General features: G+C 39.9%; 1 protein-coding gene across 1 annotated transcript in view; it reads left to right on the top strand.

The window, feature by feature from the left end:
* The window catches only part of CLIC4 (chloride intracellular channel 4), a 93,231-nt gene that overhangs the window by 37,221 nt on the left and 33,084 nt on the right, over nt 1-22,926 (top strand). The window contains 1 exon segment of the mRNA NM_001131088.1: nt 14,800-14,909. Within this exon segment, the coding sequence (NP_001124560.1) occupies nt 14,800-14,909 (110 nt within the window).

The raw sequence follows: 22,926 nt of genomic DNA, 5'->3' as shown, positions 1-22,926 counted from the left end.
TACATTGTGGCATTTTATCCCCAAATACTTCAGTGTGGATTCCTTAAGAGTAGGGATATATCTTGTGTATGTAATGTTGTTACGTTACAGTTACAATTTCAATAAATTAATCTCTCTTCCCACCTGCCTTTTCCAGAAAACTAAGACCCAAAGAGGTTAAGTGACTTGCCCTGTGGTTAGATAGGTTCTAAATGGAAAATCCAGCCTACTCTGCTAGTCAGGTATTAGCCCTGGTCCCTAACATCACAACAGAATCTTTTTTTTTCTTTCCCCAACACACCAAATTATTTAGTAGTATAATACAGTAATAAAAATTTGTGGCCAGTCGTGGTGGCTCACGCCTGTAATCCTAGCACTTGGGGAGGCTGAGGCGGGTGGATTGCCTGAGGTCAGGAGTTTGAGACCAGCCTGGGCAACATAGCAAAACCTCGTCTCTACTAAAAATGCAATAAATTAGCTGGGTGTGGTGGCGCATGCCTGTAGTGCCAGCTACTTGGGAGGCCGAGGCAGGAGAATCACTTGAACCCAGTGGGTGGAGGTTGCAGTGAGTTGAGATTGCGCCACTGCACTCTAGCCTGGGCGACAGAGCAAGACTGTGTCTCAAAAAAATAAAAAAGAAAAATTTGTAATTATCTTCTAAACCAGATATAACCATCCAATAGCACTTGATCTATAAAGGACTTTGGATCACCAAAATTGTCCTTGACATTCTATTTGGCTTAGTTTAAGTTTGAGTTTGTCCAAGTTTAAGACATGATAGTGTGGAGGGAATAGACTGTTATTTACCAAATTTGACCCTAACAAACAGTGACCAGTTACTGGCCTACAGAGAGCTGAGTCCAAAAGGCATCATTAGGAATTCAAAGTTTAACCATGGGGCAAACTTCTTCATTCCAGTTTTGATTTTTTTTTTTTTTTTGAGATGGAGTCTTGCTCTGTCACCCAGATTTTGTTTATCTTCAGAGTTTTTCCACATTCATTCTTTAACTTGTGTTTCAGTCTATTTTCATATGTTTTTGATGGGAGGGTTTTTGTTTGCTTGCTTTTTTAAAATGAAAGATTCATGTCCATATTACAAATATCAAAAAGTGTGAAAGGTACACAACAAACAACTCCCCCTAACCCCGTCCCTTGAGTGTTGTGGTGTTCTAAGTCCTTTATATGTATGAACTCATTCAGTTCTCCCAACTGTCCAATGAGGTTATTATTCCCATTTTATAGAAAAGGAAAACAGACCCAGTTTTTCAGTCACTTAGGTAGGAAGTAGTGGAGTTGTCTGAGAGTCTGGCTCTAAATTAGTGGTCTTAACCACCATTCTCTGCTGAGCAAGAGGATATCAGGATTAACTAGATTAATACATGTGAAGAGCTTGTTTTGGATGAGCAGAGAGATTTGTCTTCAATAAGGTAAATGTGAATGAACCCTTAATAGTCTATCCTGGAGTTTCATCTAGCCCTGGTAATTGGGCATCCTGATGTAATTTCAAGCTAATCATTTCCTCTCTAAATTGCACAAGCTTTTATCTGAAGAGCAGATTTCATGAATTGGTGATGCTGAGTAAGGAAATGGTAGCAACCGAAGTCTTTGCAGTATCCTCTACTTAGCTGTTTTATTTATATAGACAGAGCTTGGACACATAGTAATTCTTCCATTACATATCATTTGACTTTATTTATCGAGTTCGTTCTGTGACATGGTTATGGCCAGGAAACAATAATATAATCTTTGCATGGCCAGAGATTTTTGACATATTAAAGAATATCTTGGCCGAGCGCTGTGGCTCACACCTGTAATCCCAGCACTTTGGGAGGCCGAGGTGGGCGGATCACAAGGTCAGGAGATCAAGACCATCCTGGCTAACCTGGTGAAACCCCCATCTCTATTAAAAATACAAAAATTAGCTGGGCATGGTGGCGGGCGTCTGTAGTCCCAGCTACTCAGGAGGCTGAGGCTGGAGAATGGCGTGAACCCGGGAGGCGGAGCTTGCAGTGAGCCGAGATCGTGCCACTGCACTCCAGCCTGGGCGACAGAGCGGGACTCTGTCTCAAACAAAAAAAAAAGAAAAGAAAAGAATATCTTTGCTTTTTTCTATTTAGTGAACATTTAAACTTTATGTAGACCTTTTTTTTTTTTTTTTTTAAAGCATCGGGTCATAATCTATGTCAGTTGGAATAATTTAATGTGGAAGATATTTAGATTTTTTTCCCTTCTCTCCTTGTTTTCTGAAAGAATAAAGCAATCTAGGGATTCTAACCACTAAGTGCTTGAACTGAAGAATCTGTTGTTAGGCCTTTAGTTCTTTGCATGGAGTGTCTTTAAGTCAAGTAACATTTTAAAAACTCTTACGATGTGCCAGGAACTGTGTGTATCCTAACTTATTTGATCCCCACAATAACATGGTATATAGTAAGTCAAGTTTCACAGATGTTAAGTAACTTACTGAAGATTACACAGCTAATGAAGTAGGCAAGTCAGGATTCAAACCTAGATATGTGTGATTCTACACTGTGGTTTCTCACATGCTCTGCAGACCCTGTAGAAGAACAGCTTATAAAACTTCTAGACTCCAAACTTGGTTCCAGCATGTGTTAGCAAAAATTCTGAAGAAATAGGCTGGGCGCGGTGGCTCACGCCTGTAGTCCCAGCACTTTGGGAGGCCAAGGTGGGCGGATCATGAGGTCAGGAGTTTGAGACCAGCCTGGCCAATATGGTGAAACCCAATCTCTACTAAAAATACAAAAATTAGCCGGACATGGTGGCAGGTGCCTATAATCCCAGCTACTTGGGAGGCTGAGGCAGGAGAATTGCTTGAACCTGGGAGTCAGAGGTTGCACTGAGCTGAGATCGCGCCATTTCACTCCAGCCTGAGTGACAGAGCGAGACTACAACTCAAAAAAAAAAAAAAAAAAAAAAAAAAACTGAAGAAATAGGTAATAGAAGCCAGGTGACTTTGCCCATTTATCACATTGTTTTGGGACTTTTAAGTTAGTCTAAATCAAAGCAACCATTTTGTGTATTTAGACAGCTAATTTAGATAGAATTCATACTAAAGGTAAATGAGGTATTACAGTTTTAAAGTTCATTCTTTAACAACACATTACTTTATATACTCCCCAGAAAATATGTCGAGGAAAATAATTTAATGGTCAGGAGCCTGTTCTTACTTTCAGGTCCTGACTTCTCTCTTCCCCTAGTCATCACCACCCCTTACCCTCAGTTCCATAAACATAAATAAAGAGAAGAATGAAGTTAAAGCTTTTCTTCTTAGGTGTTTAAAAACCTGACTATTCTAAAGACTGATTAAACTAGGTTTTCTAAGTGAGCAGTTCCTTAATCTTGACTTAGTAAAACATTAAAATATTTGGCATCTGCCATTGACCCCTATTCTGCAATATTGGAGTTAATCCAGCAGTTTCTGATTAAATAACAGTATTATGCAATTAAAGTATTACCACAGAGGTGTGAAGGGAAGAGGGTGAGGCTAGTGAGGAACACCCAGACAGCAAGGTAAAGAAAATACTCCTTTTATAAGAATAAAACCCAAATGAATGCTAAGACTCTATCTAGAGAGTCATTGTTATTTCTGTCAGTGGGATTATTTTTCTCTTTAATTATTCGAGTTTTAAAAATTTATTTTTATTTTTATTTTTTTATTTTTGAGACGGAGTCTTGCTCTGTCGCCCAGGCTGGAGTGTAGTGGTGCTATCTCCGCTCACTGCAAGCTTCGCCTCCCAGGTTCACGCCATTCTCCTGCCTCAGCCTCCTGAGTAGCTGGGACTACAGGCACCCACCACCACACCCGGCTAATTTTTTTTTGTTTTTAGTAGAGATGGGGTTTCACCATGTTAGCCAGGATGGTCTTGATCTCCTGACCTCATGATCCGCCTGCCTTGGCCTCCCAAAGTGCTAGGATTACAGGCGTGAGCCACCACGCCAGGCCAATTTTTATTTTTATTTTCTGGAGACAGGGTCTCACTCTGTCACCCAGGCTAGAGTGCAGTGGTGTGATCATGGTTCACTGCAGCCTCGACCTGCCAGGTCCTGCAGGTGATCCTCCTGCCTCAGTGTCCTGAGTAGCCTGGGACCACAGGCATGAGCCACCACACCTGGCTAATTTTTAAAAAATTTTTTGTGCTGATGGGATCTCACTATGTGTTTCTCAGACTGGTTTTCTAATTTTTAAGAAAACATAGTAGACATGTATGTTTTTGTAACATGAAATCATAACTTTATGTAATCCAGGCCAGGTGCGGTGGCTTACACCTGTAATCCCAGCACTTTGGGAGGCTGAGGCGGGTGGATCACAAGGTCAGGAGTTTGAGACCAGCCCGGCCAACACGGTGAAACCCCGTCTCTACTAAAGATACCAAAACAAAACAAACTTATGTAATCCAAATTAAAATCATCTTCAGCATGTATATATTTATATTTATAATCTATATATATATTTAAAAAACAACTTATTGGATGTAATTCATATACAATATAATTCACCCATTTAAAATATACAGTTCAATGGTTTTTAGTATGTTCACAGAGTTGTGCAACCATTACCAGGGTCTAATTTTTTTCTTTTTTTTTTGATACGGAGTCTCACTTTGTCACCCAGGCTGGAGTGCAGTGGCGCAATCTCTGCTCACTGCAGGCTCCGCCTCCCACGTTCACGCCATTCTCCTGCCTCAGCCTCCCAAGTAGCTGGGACTACAGGCATCTGCCACCACGCCAGGCTAATTTTTTTTTTTTGTATATTTAGTAGAGATGGGGTTTCACCGTGTTAGCCAGGATGGTCTCGATCTCCTGACCTCGTGATCCACCTGCTTTGGCCTCCCAAAGTGCTGGGATTACAGGAGTGAGTCACGGCGCCCGGCCAATTTTTTTTTTTTTTTTTTTTTTTGGGAGAGGCAGAGTCTTGTTCTGTTGCCCGGGCTGGAGTGCAGTGGCATGATCTTGGCTCACTGCAACCTCTGCCTCCCAAGTTCAAGTGGTTCTCCTCCCTCAGCTTCCCAAGTAGCTGGGATTACAGGCATGCACCAGCACACCCAGCTAATTTTTGTATTTTTAGTAGAGACAGGGTTTCACCATGTTGGTCAGGCTGGTCTCGAACTCCTGACCTCGTGATCCACCTGCCTCGGCCTCCCAAAGTGCTGGGATTACAGGCATGAGCCTCTGCGCCTGGCCAATTTTTGTATTTTTTAGTAGAAATGGGGTTTCACTATATGTTGGCCAGGCTGATCTCGAACTCCTGACCTCAAGTGGTCCACCTGCCTTGGCCTCCCAAAGTGCTGGGATTACAGATGTTAGCCACCATGCCCAGCCACCAGGGTCTAATTTTAAAACATTGTCGTCACCTCAAAAAGAAACCATGTACCCATTAGCAGTCACTCCTCTTCCCCATCCTCAGTTCTTGGCAACAGGTAGTCTACTATCTGTATGAATTTGCCTATTTTGGACATTTCATATAAATGGTATCATATACAGTTGTCCCCTGGAATCCACGGGGGATTGGTTCCAGGACTCCTCTGTGGATGTAGAAGTCCATTACAGTTGTCCCTGTATCTGCGGGTTCTGCATCTGTGGATACGGAAGGCCAGCTGTGATATGTGGTGTTTTGTTCCTTTCACTTATTCAAGTTATAGCATGTATCCATACTTCATTGCTTTTAATTGTCAAATAATATTCCACTGTATGGATATGTCACATATTATGCATTTTAATTTTGCTTTTAAATCTAATACTTCTGAGAGACTTCTCCTCCTGGGAATATAGAATTTCCTGCTTTTTTGCCTCCTATATTCCTGACTTGGAGCTAAAGAAGCCAGCAACTTGGACACACTAGCAGGAACTGAGAGAAAAAACTCCAACCAAATCCTGGTGCCTCTTGTCTGAGAACCAGGGAAGGGGAAGCCTAAACAAGACCACAAACTTTTAGATAATTACTGCTCTACTGTAAACACCACAGAAAAAGCTGTGGCTCCATCCTCACCATGCCAGCAAAGGCTGAATTGTGTGGCCTAGACTTCCATCCTCTGTTGGTGGTCTATAAATTTAACAAATCTTTTACTGATGGGCTTCGGTGGTCTCTAGTGTTTTGCTGTTACAAACAATAAGGCCTCAGTATTCCTCTCTCGTATCTTTGGACATCTGTATGACTGTTTCTATAGAATAAATTTCTAGATATAAAATTATTGGGACAATAGATAGCATCCAGTGAAGCCTTCAGGAGTGGCAGTTAGATGGATGATCTCAAAACATGGAAACAGGCTGGGCGTGGAGGCTCACGCCTGTAATCCCAGCACTTTGGGAGACCGAGGAGGGGGAATCACCTGAGGTCAGGAGTTCAAACCAGCCTGGCCAACATGGTGAAACCCTGTCTCTACTAAAAATACAAAAATTAGCTGGGTATGGTGATGTGTGCCTATAATCCCAGCTATTCGGGAGGTTGAGACAGGAGAATCTCTTGAACTCAGGAGGCAGAGGTTGCAGTGAGCCGTGATCGTGTCATTGCATTCCAGCCTGAGTGACAGAGCAAGACTCTGTCTCAAAACAAACAAACAAACAAAAACATGGAAATATATAAGAAGTATTACATTTTCAGTGTAGTTTTTCTCTGTTGTTTAGACTAGGTAATTTTTGTTATTCTACCTTCCATTTTACTGATTCTTCTGTCCCCTTCGTTTGGCTTTTGAACCCATCTACTGAGTTTTTAAATTTCAGTTACGTTACTGTATTTTTCAGTTCTAAAATTTCCATCTGGGACTTCTTTATATCTTCTTTTTTTTTTAAACTTTAATTATTGTGTTTATCTTCTGACATATATCTTCTATTTTTTTTTTGCTGAGGCTTTCTGTTTTTTCATTTGCTTCAAGCAGATCATTCCGTTTGATATGATTCTTGGTATGACACGTTCAGTTGAAACATGGACATTTTCATATTATGTTAAGAGACTCTGGATCTTGTTTAATCCTTCTCTTTAAAGTTCTGACACTCAAGTAAGACTCCTTTGACATTTCTGTGGAGGGAAAAGGAGAAGGGAGATGGCACTGCTTTGTTATAACCAGGTGGAGACAGAAGTCCAAGTGCCCCACTGGGCTATCTCATTTTTATTTTTTTTATTTTTATTTTTATTTGTTTTGAGACAGAGTCTGGCTCTGTCGCCCAGGCTGGAGTGCAGTGGCGCGATCTCAGCTCACTACAACCTCTGCCTCCTGGGTTTAAGCAATTCTCCTGCCCCAGCCTCCCGAGTGGCTGGGATTATAGGCGTGCGCCACCACACTCGGCTAATTTTTGTATTTTTAGTAGAGACGGGGTTTCACCATGTTGGCCAGGCTGGTCTCAAACGCCTGACCTCAGGTGATCTGCCTGCCTTGGCCTCCCAAAGTGGTGGGATTACAGGTGTGAGCCACCGTGCCTAGCCCCATTTTTTAGATTTAATACTTCTTGCTTCCAGAATGTGATTTTAAGGAAAAGAAAAATAAATAAATAAATTTAATACTTCTGAGAGACTTCTGCTTCTGGAAAAACAGAATTAGATGGTAGTGAGTTTCTTAGTTTTTTGCCTTATACATCTCAGACTTGGAACCAAACAAGCCAGCAACCATGGTGAGGAGGCTCCTTGTTACTGCTGGGGTGGGGGAATGGGAGTTGCAGCTCCCTGTGTGACCTCCCTGATACACTAGTGGAGGTGGCCTCATTACCACTGGTTAATGTTCAAAGTCCTGACTCTGTTAGGCCTCCTCTGACCCCATCCCAGGGGCAGGGGCTTGGCAGGGTTTGAAGGCCCTGGTTTCCTCCCTGGCCATCTCTGACAGTATTCTGGCAGAGACATTACAGCCTCCAGAGGACTGGTTACATTAAGTTGGAAATAAAATATATAAACTAAAAAAAAGTTATATATATGTGATCATATTTTTCAAGGAATAAAGTATGGGCCAGGCGTGGTGGCTCACACCTGTAATCCCAGCACTTTGGGAGGCCAAGGTGGGCGGATAACTTGAGGCCAGGAGTTTGAAACGAGCCTGGGTAACATAGTTAGAACCCCGTCTCTATTGAAAGAAAAACAGTAGTATGTACATAGAAAATAAAAATGTAGAAGAATAAGTAGCAAATTAATGGTCCAAGGGTAAGGGAACGCTGACTTTCTCTAGTGTTTCAGTTTTTATTTATTTTAAAAATAATGAATATAACTGTTAGAAGCAGTGAAAAGTAAAGTATTTTTTAAAGGCATACTTTTCTTAAATGCTATTGTTAACTATATGTTAATTTTTATGGTTACTAATACAAAACTGGGTATAGAATAAACGTATCCTGGCTCCCAGTGTAGGATGCTTTCCATTGTATCACAATGCCCTCAGTCAGCTGTAGCAATAGGCTGTATTCAGTGTAGTTCATACTAAACAGGGTAATTTTGATTCTATAATTTTGTTGAAATTGAATTTTATATTTAACTTGGATTAAAGGAGAAAGTTTTTGACTTGTGAATTCTAGAAATCTGAATTTTTCGCCAGGCCCAGTGGCTCACACCTGAAATCCCAGGACTTTGGGAGGCTGAGGTGGGTGGATCACTTGAGGTCAGGAGTTTGAGATCAGCCTGGCCAACATGGTGAAACCCTGTCTCTAACAAAAATACAAAAATTGGGCCGGGCGGCGTGGCTCATGCCTGTAATCCGGGCATTTTGGGAGGCCTAGGCGGGTGGATCACCTGAGGTCAGGAGTTCGAGACCAGCCTGACCGACATGGTGAAACACCGTCTCTAATAAAAATACAAAAATCAGCTGGGCGTGGTTATGGGCACCTGTAATCTGAGTTACTCGGGAGGTTGAGGCAGGAGAATCACTTGAACCTGGGAGGTGGAGGTTGCAGTGAGCTGAGATCACACCATTGCACTCCAGCCTGGGTGACAAGAGTGAAACTCCATCTCAAAAAAAAAAAAAAAAAAAATTTTTTTTAAATAAATAAATAAATAAACTAGCCATGGTGGTGGGCGCCTGTACTCCCAGCTGCTCGGGGGGCTGAGGCAGGAGAATGGCCTGAACCTGGGAGGCAGAGGTTGCAATGAGCCGAGATCACACCACTGTACTCCAGCCTGGGCAAAGAGCGAGACTCCATCTAATAAAAAAAAAAAAAAAAAAGAAATTTGAATTTTTCCACAGTTTTACTGTATATACATAAATTATACATATATATGTGGATGTGTGTATATATATGTATTTATATGTATGTGTATATGTGTATGTGTGTGTATATGTATAATATATATATATTTTAAATAGTGACAGGGTCTTGCTCTGTTACCCAGGCTGGAATGTAGTGCTATAATCATGGCTCGCTGCAGTCTTGAACTCCTGGGCTCCAGTGATCCTCCTACCTCAGTCTCCTGAATAACTGGGACTATAGGAGAGTGCCACCACGCTGGCTAATTTTCTAATTTTTTTGGTAGAGATGGGGTATTGCTCGGTTGCCCAGGCTGATCTCAAACTCCTGGTGTCAGGTGTTGCTCCTGCTTTGGACTTCCAAAGTGTTGGGATTACGGGCATGAACTATTGTGCGTCGCCTTTTCTATACTTTAAAAATTTTCAAAAATAAAAATAAATATTTCATCTGACTAGTAGCTCCCAATTTTCTGATGCTATTAAAACTTTGGAAAAAGTTGTTCATGGTGACGATGACTTTTCTTATTTGACTTGTCATTAGTGGTTAGTAAAAAAGGGACTTTTTTCAGGTCCATCTTGAAGAATATGCATCCTTTTATTTATGTGTGCATGAAGGAAAGTGCTTATTAGGCATATGAGATGTGTAACGAGCTTCTGATATACCTGAAACAAAAGTAAATTGGGAAAATTGGCTAGAAAATTTTAGAAAAAGGAGGCAGTCACCTGTGAAAGGAAAGGGGCATTTGTGTCCTGACCAGGTCTTCATGAACTGTTCTGTATTCTGAGATTCTTTTGCCCATGCTCAAGGACTGGCTCTGCAGACCACTGTAGGAGATTATGTATGGTGACTGATCTGTAGCCAGTCCCCATTCATCTTTAGCCTGCTTTTAGTTTAACGAGTTTCTAAGTTCCTACATGTAATATCTTTATTATGTCTTATTTACCAACTTAATGATTTTAACACTGCTTTGACAGGCAGCTTGGGAAATTTTAGTTAATTTTATAGATCAAGTGGAGGAGGATAAAGACCTTGAGTCAGACTAGTTCTTTGTGTACCAAACTACTGTGTGTTTTTTTTCAGTAAATCTCAAATTTGGATTATCAAGCTAATTGGAAAGGTAGTGTATTAACATTTTGTTGTCTGTAGTAAATCCACTTGTGTGTTATCAGTGTTCCATGCTATTAATGGTCGGTATCTTCAAAAAGGCAACTTTGGGCACCAGTTTGTTATATAGTAGGATGAGTTAGTGCTGTAAATTGACTTGGGTTCTGAGAATCAAATATCATCCTAACCTTCCCACACCACTGTTTCTTAATGTATCCAGCAGGCAGTTGCCTTACTTTGGAATCTCCTTGAGTGCCTATAACAAAATAAGGATTCCTGGGCCCCAACCCAGGAGTTCTGCTGAATCAGAATCTCTAGATATGAGGCCCTGGGGTCTTCATTTTAAATGTTTTCCTTAGGTTATTTGTAATCACAATAAAATTTAAGAACTAGGCCTTTTTTAGGAAGTACATTTTTGTACAAGTTGTATGTAGTATTAGGAATTAATATGGTTCATTCTGCCCTCAAATTCTGTGTATATTTTGTTACTGATAAAGAATGATCGGATTTTTTTTTTTTTTTTTCTTAAACCAAGCTCTGTTGTAACTGTTCCATGCTGTCTGATTAGGGTTCTAGAATCTTCACTATAAGCCCACATTTTTTTGTTTTTGTTTTTTAAACTCCCTTTACCTCTCCATTAGTTTAGGAATTAATGACTTTTTACTGATGTAGCATTTTACTGAAATGCTTCTGAATTTTTTGAGAGTTACTTTAGGATAATAAACAGTACTTTTACCAGCATCTTTGAATGACTTATTGGAGAGTTATTTCTGGCACTTTCCATGGATGTCGTAGTCAACAGGCTGTGTTGATCTCTAGCAATGTCAGAACGTTCTCTTCCAGCATTCCAGCTCTCTCTCCTTCCCATCTCTCCTTTTCCTTCAGTCCATCTTTCCTTTTTAAACTTGGGGCTGATTTCATGTCTTTGCTATCATTAATAGTGCTGCAGTGAACATACATATGCATGTGTCTTTATGGTAGAATGATTTATATTCCTTTGGGTATATACCCAGTAATGGGATTGCTGAGTCGAATGGTAGTTCTGTTTTTAGCTCTTTGAGGAATTGCCACACTGCTTTCCACAATAGTTTAACTAATTACACTCCCACTGGCAGTGTATAGTGTTCCCTTTTCTCTACAACCTTGCCAGCATCTGTTACTTTTTTTACTTTTTGAAAATAGCCATTCTGGTGTGAAATGGTATCTCATTGTGGTTTTGATTTGTTTTTCTCTAATGATCAGTGATATTGAGCTTTTTTTCATGTGCTTGTTGGGCCACATGTGTGTCTTCTTTTGAAAAGTGTCTTCATGTCAGTTGCCCACTTTTTAATGGGGTTGTTTTATATTTGTAATTTTGTTTAAGTTCCTTATGGATGCTGGATATTAGACCTTTGTCAGATGCATATTTTGCAAATATTTTCTCCCATTCTGTAGGTTGTCTGTTTACTCTGTTGATAGTTTCTTCTGCTGTGCGGAAACTCTTAAGTTTGATTAGATCCTGTTTGTCAACTTTCGTTGCAATTGTTTTTGGCATCTTCGTCATGAAATCTTTGCCAGTTCCTATGTCCAGAATGGCACTGACTAGGTTGTCTTCCAGGGTTTTTATAGTTTTGGGTTTTACATTTAAGTCTTTAATCCATCTTGAGTTGATTTTTGTGTATGGTGTAAGGAAGGGATCCAGTTTTAATCTTCTGTATATGGTTAGCCAGTTATCCCAGCACCATTTATTGAATATGGAGTCTTTGACGTTGCTTGTTTTTGTCAGCTTTGTCGAAAATCAGATGGTTATAAGTGTGTGGCCTTATTTCTGGGCTTGAGGGTGGAGGATGGAAGGAGGGAGAGGATCAGAAAAAATAACTATTGGGCTCTAGGCTTTGTACCTGGGTGATGAAATAATCTGTACAACAAATTCCCGTGACATGAGTTTACCTATATAACAAACCTGCACATAATACCCCTGAACCTAAAATAAAAGTTAAAAAAAAAACAACCACCACCACCTTGGGCATACATGATGTGACTGAAAAAGATTTGTACCACTCTGATTTTTAGGAAAATCTACCTCGCCATTGCCATTCATTAAGTAGGATTAGAAATAGGTTATTATAAATATATATTTTGTTATTTTCTTGCTCTCTGAAGGAATGTGTACAACAGGATATGGGCCGGGTATGATGGTGCATGCCTGTAGTTTCAGCTACTGGGGAGGCTGAGGCGGGAGTATTTCTTAAGTCCACAAATTTGAAACTGCAGTATGCTGTGATTGTGCTTGTGAGTAACCACTGCACACCAGCCTGGGAAACATAGTAAGATCCTATCTCTAATTGAAAAAAAATAAAAAACAAAACAGGATATAGGATATTTATTTTTATTTTTGAAATGGAGTCTCACTCTGTCGCCCAGGCTGGAGTGCAGTGGCACAATCTCGGCTCACCGCAACCTCCACCTCCCGGGTTCAAGCAATTTTCCTGTCGCAGCACCCCCGGGTGCTGGGATTATAGGCATGCGCCACAACGCCTGGCTAATTTTTGTACTTTTCGTAGAGACGGAGTTTCACTATGTTGGTCAGGCTGGTCTCAAACTCCCGACCTCGTGATCTGCCCGCCTTGGCCTCCCAAAGTGCTGGGATTACGGGAGTGAGCCACTGCGCCCAGCCAGGATATGGGATGTTTATAATGAATTTTTTTTGGAGGCAGGTACACCTACAAGTTTCCCTTTTTACTTTGCCTTACGAAGAATACTGTCTGATAGAATGAAAAATGATTTTTACATTTCAGAAAACCCATAACAGACTTTGCCTTTGCCCTGAGGCAAGGGTTTATGTACCCCCTAGGAATTACTGTTCTGTCCAACATAGTAGCCATTAGTCATATGTGGCTATTTAAATTATGAAAACATATTGTTTATGTTTTAAATTATAAATTATAGTCATGTGCTGCATATGCCAGGGTCTCAAAAGATTGTAATTCACTTTTATTTTTTATTTTTATTTTTTGAGACGGAGTCTTGCTCTTTCGCCAGGCTGGAGTGCAGTGGCACAATGTCGGCTCAGTAAAATCTCCGCCTCCCGGGTTCAAGCAATTCTCCTGCCTCAGCCTCCCAAGTAGCTGGGACTGCAGGCACGCACCACCACGTCCAGCTAATTTTTTGTATTTTAGTAGAGATGGGGTTTCACCATGTTGGCCAGGCTGGTCTCAAACTCCTGACCTCGTGATCTGCCCTCCTCGGCCTCCCAAAGTGCTGGGATTACAGGCGTGAGCCACTGCACCTGGCTTATAATTCGTATTTTTATTCTACCTTTTCTATGTTTAGATGTGTCTTGATGTACAGATACTTACATTATATTCCACTTGCCTACAGTATTCAGTACAGTAACATGCTGTACAGGTTTGTAGCCTAGGAGCAATAGGCTATACCATGTAGACTAGGGGTGTAGTAGGCTATCTCATCTAGGTTTGTGTAAGCATACCCTGTGATGCTTGTAAAATGCTAGAATCGCCTAACAGCACATTTTTTTCAGAATGTGTCCCTGTCAGTAAGTGATGCATGACTGTAATTTAAAATAAATGAAACAAAAAAATTCAGTTCACTTGAACTAGCCCCATTTAAATACTCCCCAGCCACATATTGCTAGTGGCTACCATATTGGACATTGGCAATGTGGATCATCACCATCATGCATTAAATTCTCTTGGGTAGTGCTATACTAGACTGGTCATTTTTATTTTTTATTTTATTTATTTATTTATTTATTTATTTTGAGACAGAGTCTCACTCTGTCGCTCAGGCTGGAGTGCATGGCACGATCTCGGCACACTGCAACCTCTGCGTCCCGGGTTCAAGTGATTCTCCTGCCTCAGCCTTTTGAGTAGCTGGGACTACAGGCACCCACCACCACACCTGGCTAATTTTTGTATTTTTAGTAGAAATGGGGTTTTACCATATTGGCCAGGCTGGTCTCAAACTCCTGACCGTGTGATCCACCTGCCTCGGCCTCCCAAAGTGCTGGGATTACAGGTGTGTGCCACCACGCCTGGCCCTAGACTGATCATTTTTAAGAAAAGAAAGAGGCTAGTGCTAGCTGGGTGCAGTGGCTCATGCCTGTAATCCCAGCACTTTAGGAGGCTGAGGCAGGTGGATCACTTGAGCCCAGGAGTTCAAGACCAACCTGGATAACATGGTGAAACCCTGTCTCTACTAAAACTATTAAAAATCAGCCAGGATGGTGGTACGTGCCTGTAGCTCCAGCTGCTTGGGAGGCTAAGATGGGAGGATTGCTTGAGCCTGGAGGTGAAGGTTACAGTGAGCTGAGATCGCACCACTGCACTCCAGCCTGGGTGACAGAAGGAGACCCTGTCTCAAAAAAAGAAAAAAAAAAAAAGGCTAATGAAAGAACAAAATAATAAAGACCCAAATTTCTACTCTTCCTTCCACAATGTAACTTTTCCTGGCTTCTTGTACTCTTGATTAAAATTCAGAAAAAGATATGTCATGTTGAGTATCATCACTTTGACCTTGTTTTTAATGTTTAATTCTGTTTTCCAGGCTGGCAGTGATGGTGAAAGCATAGGAAACTGCCCCTTTTCCCAGAGGCTCTTCATGATTCTTTGGCTCAAAGGAGTTGTATTTAGTGTGACGACTGTTGACCTGAAAAGGTAAGACATGGTCGCAGTTTGCAATCAACTTAAGCTGAACTATCTTTTCAGTTTGATCCTGTTTTCACCTTGATGGCATGTATTCTCTAAAGGAAATATATTGCATTAAAGTTCTGCTGGTATATGGACAAACTTAACTTGTATATAACTATTTTGGACAAGTCATGCTGTCAGTATACTGCGTGGCTACTCAGTCTTTTTTAGGAACTTTTGTATGTTTACCTTAAATTTCATGAGCAGCACCAGGAGCTAAGTGTTAGTGTGGATGCAGTGAAATCCTTGACTTCTTTTTTCCAGTGTAAACATGGAGTCATGAAGAACTTTCTAAGCAGACATCATCTTGGCCCCAAATGTGTTGAACATGTGACCTTTATAATCTGGATCTTTAAAGACAAGGATTTTTAGGAGGTTGAATACCATTGTTGTCAATTTCATTTAATTTATTTTTCAGAAAATAACAGTAATTTTCTATAGCATTTTAGCTATAATGCAAATATTTTAATCACATTTGTTTAAATGTATTGTAAAATAAGAGCAATTATCTGTGGCCCGGTGTCTGTTCTTGCTAAGTGAAGAGTTGTTTGCAGCTTTCTCTCCTGGATGACTTTATGGCTTATTTTCCGTAGTGGAGAGGGCTGAGAAGAGCCGTGATGAGTAGAAAGCTCTGTTTTATTCAGGAATGTCTATTCACCTTTAGCAAACAGATCTGAGGTGAAGAACATTCATACATCCCCTTCCCCAAAAGATTTAAATCAAGGGTTAAGAATAGTTGTATTAATGGAAAAATCTAGGGTTTGGCAGTGGATTCCTCTTGATGCAAGTGTCACAACATGATTTGCTATTATACTTATTTTTAAAACTATTAGTCTGTTCTCACATTGCTATAAAGAACTACCTGAGACTGGGTAATTCATAAAGAAAAGAGGTTTAATTGACTGGCAGTTCTGCAGGTTGTACAGGAAACCTGGCTGGGGAGGCCTCAGGAGACTTACAATTATGATAGAAGGCAAAGGGGAAGCAGACATGTCTTTCATGGCCGGAGATGGAAGAAGAGAGAAGGGGGAGGTGTTACATATTTTTAAACAACCAGATCTTGTGAGAACTCACTCACTGTTACAGGAACAGCAAGGGAAGTCTGCCCTTGTGATCCAGTCACCTCCCACAAGGCCCCTCTTCCAACATTGAAGATTACAATTTGATGTGAGATTTGGGCAAGGACACAAATTTAAATCATATTGTATATCAAGTCATGAACAGTGTCCAGGAAAAGATATTGACAGCCTATCACTTGATAAAGTGGCAGAATTCATGTATGTTATCCCTCTGAGCATCACATGCTGATAGTTACCTGAGAGCTATAATTCCATTCCCAGTTCTAGGTTAGTGTACTCAGATTTCTGTCATTCCCTTAAAATACATTTTTACTTACTGCTAGTGCATATATTTGAAATTTTACAGACTTTAAAATTTATTGAACATAAGCCATAAAGTCATCTAGGAACCCCTTTAGTTATGTATATAAATGTAGAAATAAGCCTTTGGGAATAGTGAGTTAAAACTACAAGCTCTTGGGAAGATATTACTTTATTCATGTTGGACAGAGATGTTGTAAGAATGAAGTAAGTCATGTAGTTACCCTTCTACTACTGTTTTTTTTTATACATGTGTACACAAAGGAAGTTTCCCAATATAACTCCTAAAAATAGACTGTGCCACCAGGCACACACCCTGTGTCCTAAAATACATGAATTTCTCCTATTCCATTTTTGGCTTGGAGCAAGTGAGTTGACTGCCATGCTTTGAAAAAGCCGTCATTGAATAGTTTAATACAGTGCTTTAATTGTGATACATACCAGTAATAGTGCCATAAACATGGGAATCTGGGTCAGAAAAGGAAGTAAACCCATTATAGCTATTTCAGAGTTGTCTGTTTCTTTTCATTTGCAGACTTTTTAAAGGCATTACTCCTATCGGTTGATTGATATTTGCAGATTTGTATATATATGTTTAGGTGTATATGTGGAAATATGTGTAAGTGTATATATTTAAGTGTATATGTTAAGTGTTTATATATATAAAAAGTGGCGCATGGGAGGTAGGCATTCGGGGCCTTATAATTAGAAAATATCAAAGAAGATATATCTTTATTACCTAGGGCTTTATGTAAAATCAACAGTAGAGAGCACTTAAAATTGAAGCTTAGATTTTTTGGTCTTTAGCAATCATAGGTCTCCAGTAAATATAAAAAATGCTTCTTAGGGCAACTAAAACTAAGCAAGTAGTACATGATAATGAGTCTCTACCATCCCTACCCCCTAGTCATCAACTTCCCCTTCAGAGAGATAATTTATTTTAGGTTTGGTCTTTATTCTTCCAAATCATTTCCTTTTTTCTTTTTCTTTTTTTTTTTTTTTTTTGGAGACAGGGCCTGCCTCTGTCACCGAGGCTGGAGTGCAGTGGCACAATCACGGCTTACTCTGTAGCCTTGAGCTCCTGGGCTCAAGTAATCCTCCAGCCTCAGCCTCCCAAGTAGCTAGGACTACAGGCATTTACTGCCACACTTGGCTAATTTTTTATTTTTAAGAGACAGGGTCTCCTTGTGTTGCCCAGGCTGGTCTTGAACTCCTGGGCTCAAGCAGTCCTCTGGCCTTGGCCTCCCAAAGTGCTGGGATTACAGACTTTAGCCACTGTGCCTGGCCTCGTCCAGATCTTTTCTATGAGTTTACACACTTGCAGTCTTGAACAAAATTTTAAAGAGAAAGTACCTCAAGAAAGTGAACATTGGTTCAAAAAACAAAAACAAAGAAACAACCCACCAGTATATATGAAAGTTATCACAGAGGAATAAAACATCCCTGTAGTACTTTTCATGATATGTTCTTAATCTTAAAACATTAAATGTGACTCTTTTTAGAAATCTGTGGGGGAGAAAAAATGCCTACAGTGCTTATTTTCCTGCTTTTCCTGGTAATTGCCTAATATCTTGGTGAGAAGTACTGACTCCAGAACAAACCAGTGGAGAACAATAGAACTCCTCTGAGAGTTACTTAGCAGCTCACTCTATGATTTGAAAAAAATGATTGTTACATGACATTTCATCCATAAGAACAAGCCCATTTCTAGTTCTGGCACTGTATGACATGTTCTCTTTGAATCTCAGTTGGCATTAATGACTATGCTGGTAGTATTCGTGTGTTCCTTGTGAGGCTGTGAACAATCTCCCATTACTTGCCTGCCAGAGCAGCCTTAGTGCTTTGGTGGGAGTCATTTCCAAACCTAATTTTCTGTTCATATTGCAATTTAAAGAACGTTTAGATAAAAAAAACGGGCCCAGGCTTCACAAAGAATTTCAGTTTACATCAACGATTTGAACAAAAGCTTCAGATAATATAAGTGAAAATATTAAAATTGGGGGCAGAGTTAAAGATGTTCTGGCCTGTCATCAGTTGGGAAACAACCATGGCATAGTATAGAAAATTTCAGGAGTGAGACCTGGCTGTGTATGGAGAGAGCTCTATCACTGATTTCACTGGGACCTGGGGCAAGCTGCCTCATCTTCCTTGGAGTCAGTTACCTTATATTTAAATTCAAGAAAAAGGAAGGGAAAAAAACTTCACTTTTGTAATAGTTTAAAATGTTACAATGGAACTATGAAACTGATAGTTCTGCATATCTTCAAAGGCAGTTAGAAACTCAGAAGAAAATCTGATTCCCAAATAGACTCTTCAGATAGTTTTATCTTCATGATCATGTCTCTGTGGTTCCACCTTTCTGAAAACAGTCTTTGTTAACTTGAGAAATCATTTCAATTTCCATGATCTTCAGTAGCAGCAGCATGAATGACACATGCCAAGAGACTAAATGGAATGAGACAGGCCTGTCTTTCAGAGAGATCATCTATTTCCTGCTGCTGTCCAGACAGGAAAGTCAGACTCCATTTTTCCCCTTTGTAAAGTTGACTTGAGCTACACGAAGCACTTGTTAGAACAGTCCAATTCAAGATAATTGTGCTTTATGACTGCATTCAGAATCACATGTGTACCCACTGTGTGTGTGTGGGGTGTGTGTATGTGTATATGTGTGTGTGTGTGTGTGGGTGGGTGGGTGGAGGGTGTGTGTGTGTGTGGGTAGGTGGGTGGTGGGGGTGTGTGTGTGAGTGTGTGTGTGGGTGGTGGGGTGTGTGTAGGTGGGTTGGGGTGTGTGTGTATGTGGGTGGGTGGGGATGTGTGTGTGTGTGATTGAGAGTCGAGGGAGACATAGACACACAGAGAGGGAGTATTTTGTTGCTATGTCTTTATGTTCTTTTTTAAGACGATTTCAAAGATGATACATCCTGTTGAGGCCGCTAAGAGCTGCATTAATAGAATTATTAGTGAATGTTTTTCTAAACCTGTTATCAGTATACACTTTACTCCTAAACTGTTATCAAGATGTTAAAAATTATAGAATCTATATTTGGGCCAGGCAAAGTGGCTCACTCTTGTAATCCCAGCGCTTTGAGAGGCCAGGGCAGGTGATCACTTGAGGTCAGGAGTTCAAGACTAGCCTGGCCAATGTGGTGAAATCCTGTCTTTACTAAAAATACAAAAATTAGTCAGGCATGGTGGTGAGTGCCTTAGTCCCAGCTACTCGGGAGGCCGAGGCAGGAGAATCACTTGAATCCAGGAGGTGGAGGCTGCAGTGAGCTGAAATCACGCCACTGCACTCTAGCCTGGGCAACAGAGTGAGACTCCATCTCAAAAAAAAAAAACAAAAAACAAAAAACAAAGACAAAAGAATTATGGAATCCATATTTGAAATCTTTTCATGGGTGCTATTTTTTTTGAAGTATTCCTCCACAGATTGACATTAAAATTGACATTAAAAGTAGACAGATTAACAATATTTAATCCAAATCAGTAAAATTCTTTAACTGGTTGAACTGGGACAAAGACAAATTCTTAGTGACAAGGGGTCTTGGTGTGTGTGTTTTGTTGAGTCCATGATTAATTTGTTCAGTTAGTGACTTGACTATCAGTCAAACCAGAATATAGCAAATCTAGTAAAGAATAATTAATAGTAGTAAAGTGTTCTGAAACAAATAATTCTGGTTCTATGGTGTTAACTTTTGTGAGGTTTTTTTGTTGTTGTTGTTATATGTTTATATAGTGTCCAGTAGTCTCTTTGATATGTGTGAATTAATTTTATGCCCTGAAAATCAGCACCTTCAAAAAGGAACTCGATTTTTTTTTTGTTATTGTTCTCTTTCTGGAGAAAAAAGGAGCTCAATTTAAAAGATAAGGCCTACATACCTAGTACTTTTTTCTTCGTTGGGCGAGTCAACTTGTTACAGATGGGTCATCTTCAAGAGCCAGCTCCAGTGTCCTATAGCTATGCTGCACTCATTTCATACCAAGCAGCTGGAACTGAGTCACCAGCCCAGCTTCCTCCATTTGTTGCAATTGTACTGAACTACATTTTAATAGAAATTAAGCCACTCAAGTCTCTTAAAATATTAGCTCCTGTAGGATTCCTCCTTTTCATTCGTTTCTTTCCTTTTGGTTTTTGTTTTTATTTCCTTTTCTTCATCTAGAAAGAAAATGGGAAACAACAGAATAATTTATTTCATCTGAAAGACTACCATGATAAATGGGGGTAAAAATAATACACCCCAAAACACTGGAGAATATTTGCATCCTGTTGCAAGGCATGAGTTCTGTGCACTTTGCTCTTGATGTCACCTAAGGGAAATATTTGAATGAGTTTTAATCAAGTGTTGAGTATTTACTGAAGGTCTTTTTGGAAGTAAACCAAAGATGTCTTGAAATTTTTAGCCATTGCCTATTGGCTCAGTTTCATTTATCTCAAACTGCAATTCTTACAGTGTTAAATTTCTGTGAAACATCTATAAAATGAGCCTTTGTGGGTCAAACAGAACACCTGAGGCCTGAGAGTGCAGGTGAGAACTGCAAGTTGAAGAATCTTAGATTCTGTTTGGTTGATATATAGCTTGTGAGTGAATCAGATTACTGTTTAGAACTTGTCCATTTATTTGAAGTCTACTAATACGTTCGAAGGCATAAAGTTTCTTCTCAGATTCTTCACTTGGAATCAGGACCTGCCATGGTTGTCTGTCATCTCAACAGTTAATCCTGGGAAACAGTTTTATCGCTTTATTTATTTAAAAAAAATATATATAGCCTTTCAACCGAAACAAGATAGACTATTCACTAATCACAAATATTAATGGAAAATTGGTAATCATATGCCCTTTAAACTTCTTGGTTGTTTATACGACTCTAAATTAATCAGATTTTGTTTATTACCAATCAGTTAATGCTAGGTAACCATTTATCAACCATCAGCTCTATTAAAGTTAAAACTGCCAATCTTATTTCCCGCATAATGCTTTGTTAATGTGATACTAAAAGTGGTAATGGCTTTCATTTGCATACTTTTAGTTCACTTTCACGTGTCTTATTTGATTTAATCTTTACAGACAAAGCAGATCTTATAAAGAGGAAATCCAGACCCAAAGAGGTTGTAATTTACTTAGTCATGTAGCTGGTAAATTGGGACTTCAAGCCAGTCCTTTTTATTCAGCCTTGGTTCTTTTTTCTCTGATATGCTAGCTTTCTTCCTCTCCCAATAAATATTTTTATTTGGGAGCCGGGTGCAGTGGTGTGCTCTCTAGTCCCAGCTACTCGCAGCTGAGGATCATTTGAGACCAGGAGTTTGAGGACAGCCTGGGCAACATAGCAAGAGAGAGAGACCCCTATCTCTAAAAAAAAAAAAGAAAAATTGAATAAAAATTAAGAAAATTAAGAATCTTTTTGTTTAGAGAGCTTAAAAACTTTCATAATTAATTATAAAAGTAATAAGTGTTATTTATTTTGTCCCACATGCCCTACCCGACCTACCCCTTTGGGGTTTTTTTTTTTTTTTTTTTTTTTAAAGCATCGAGACTGTTATAAATAAAGTACTTGAATATAAAATTTTCTTTTTAATTCTCAGCAAGGCAAGTTACTTCTATAGAAGGGTGTGCTCTTAGAGATGGAGCAATTTGTGAGCACACACTTGGATAAGGGAGGGGAAGGGGTTTTTATCCCTGACGCATGTGGCCCCTGCTGCTGTGTCGTTCCCCTATTGGCTAGGGTTAGACCGCACAGGCTAAACTAATTCTGATTGGCTAATTTAAAGAGAGTCACCGGGTGAGTGGTTTGGCCGGAAAAATGGTTATGACAGAGCAGGTAATTGGAATGAGTCAAGGTGGAGCAGGTAATCGAAAATGGTCACTTTACGAGAAAGTTAAGTTTAAAAGCAGAAGGCGAAGAATTGAACATACTGACATATTGATTGTTTGAAAAGAAATTTAGAACTCATATCTAACAAGACCTTCTTCCCCTTTATCTAATCTACCCTGTTCTTAAAAAAAACTATTTGTGAAAAACAGACTTATATTATTAACTTACAGTTAGGCATTTAATTGACTGTTCATTATAAAAATGTTAATGGATATGTTTTATGAATTTGGAGTGAGAAAATTGTTTTCCAGGTAATCACAATTTATATATGACAAGATTAAAAAACATTCCTTTTTTTTTGAGACGGAGTTTTGCTCTTGTTGCCCAGGCTGGAATGCAATGGCACAATCTCAGCTCACTGCAACCTTCACCTCCTGGATTCAAGCGATTCTCCTTCCTCAGCCTGCTGAGTAACGGGGATTACAGGCATGCGCCACCATGCCCAGCTAATTTTGTATTTTTAGTGGAGATGGGGTTTCACCATGTTGGCCAGGCTGGTCTCGAACTCCTGACCTCAGATGATCCACCCGCCTTAGCCTCCCAAGGTGCTGAGATTACAGACATGAGCCACTGTGCCCGGTCTACAGTCATCTCCTGGTATCCATGGGGGATTGGTTCAAGGACCCCTGGTGGATACCAAAATCCACAGATGCTCAAGTTTCTTATGTAAAATGGAATAGTATTTGCATATTAGCCTACAAGTAGCCTCCCATATACTTTAACTCATCTCTAGG

This window comes from Pongo abelii, chromosome 1 (genome assembly GCF_028885655.2).
Source record: "Pongo abelii isolate AG06213 chromosome 1, NHGRI_mPonAbe1-v2.0_pri, whole genome shotgun sequence".
In the NCBI taxonomy this organism is placed as follows: Eukaryota; Metazoa; Chordata; class Mammalia; order Primates; family Hominidae; genus Pongo; species Pongo abelii.
Note: the sequence above shows the minus strand (reverse complement) of the source record. Positions and strands in the feature narration are given on the sequence as shown.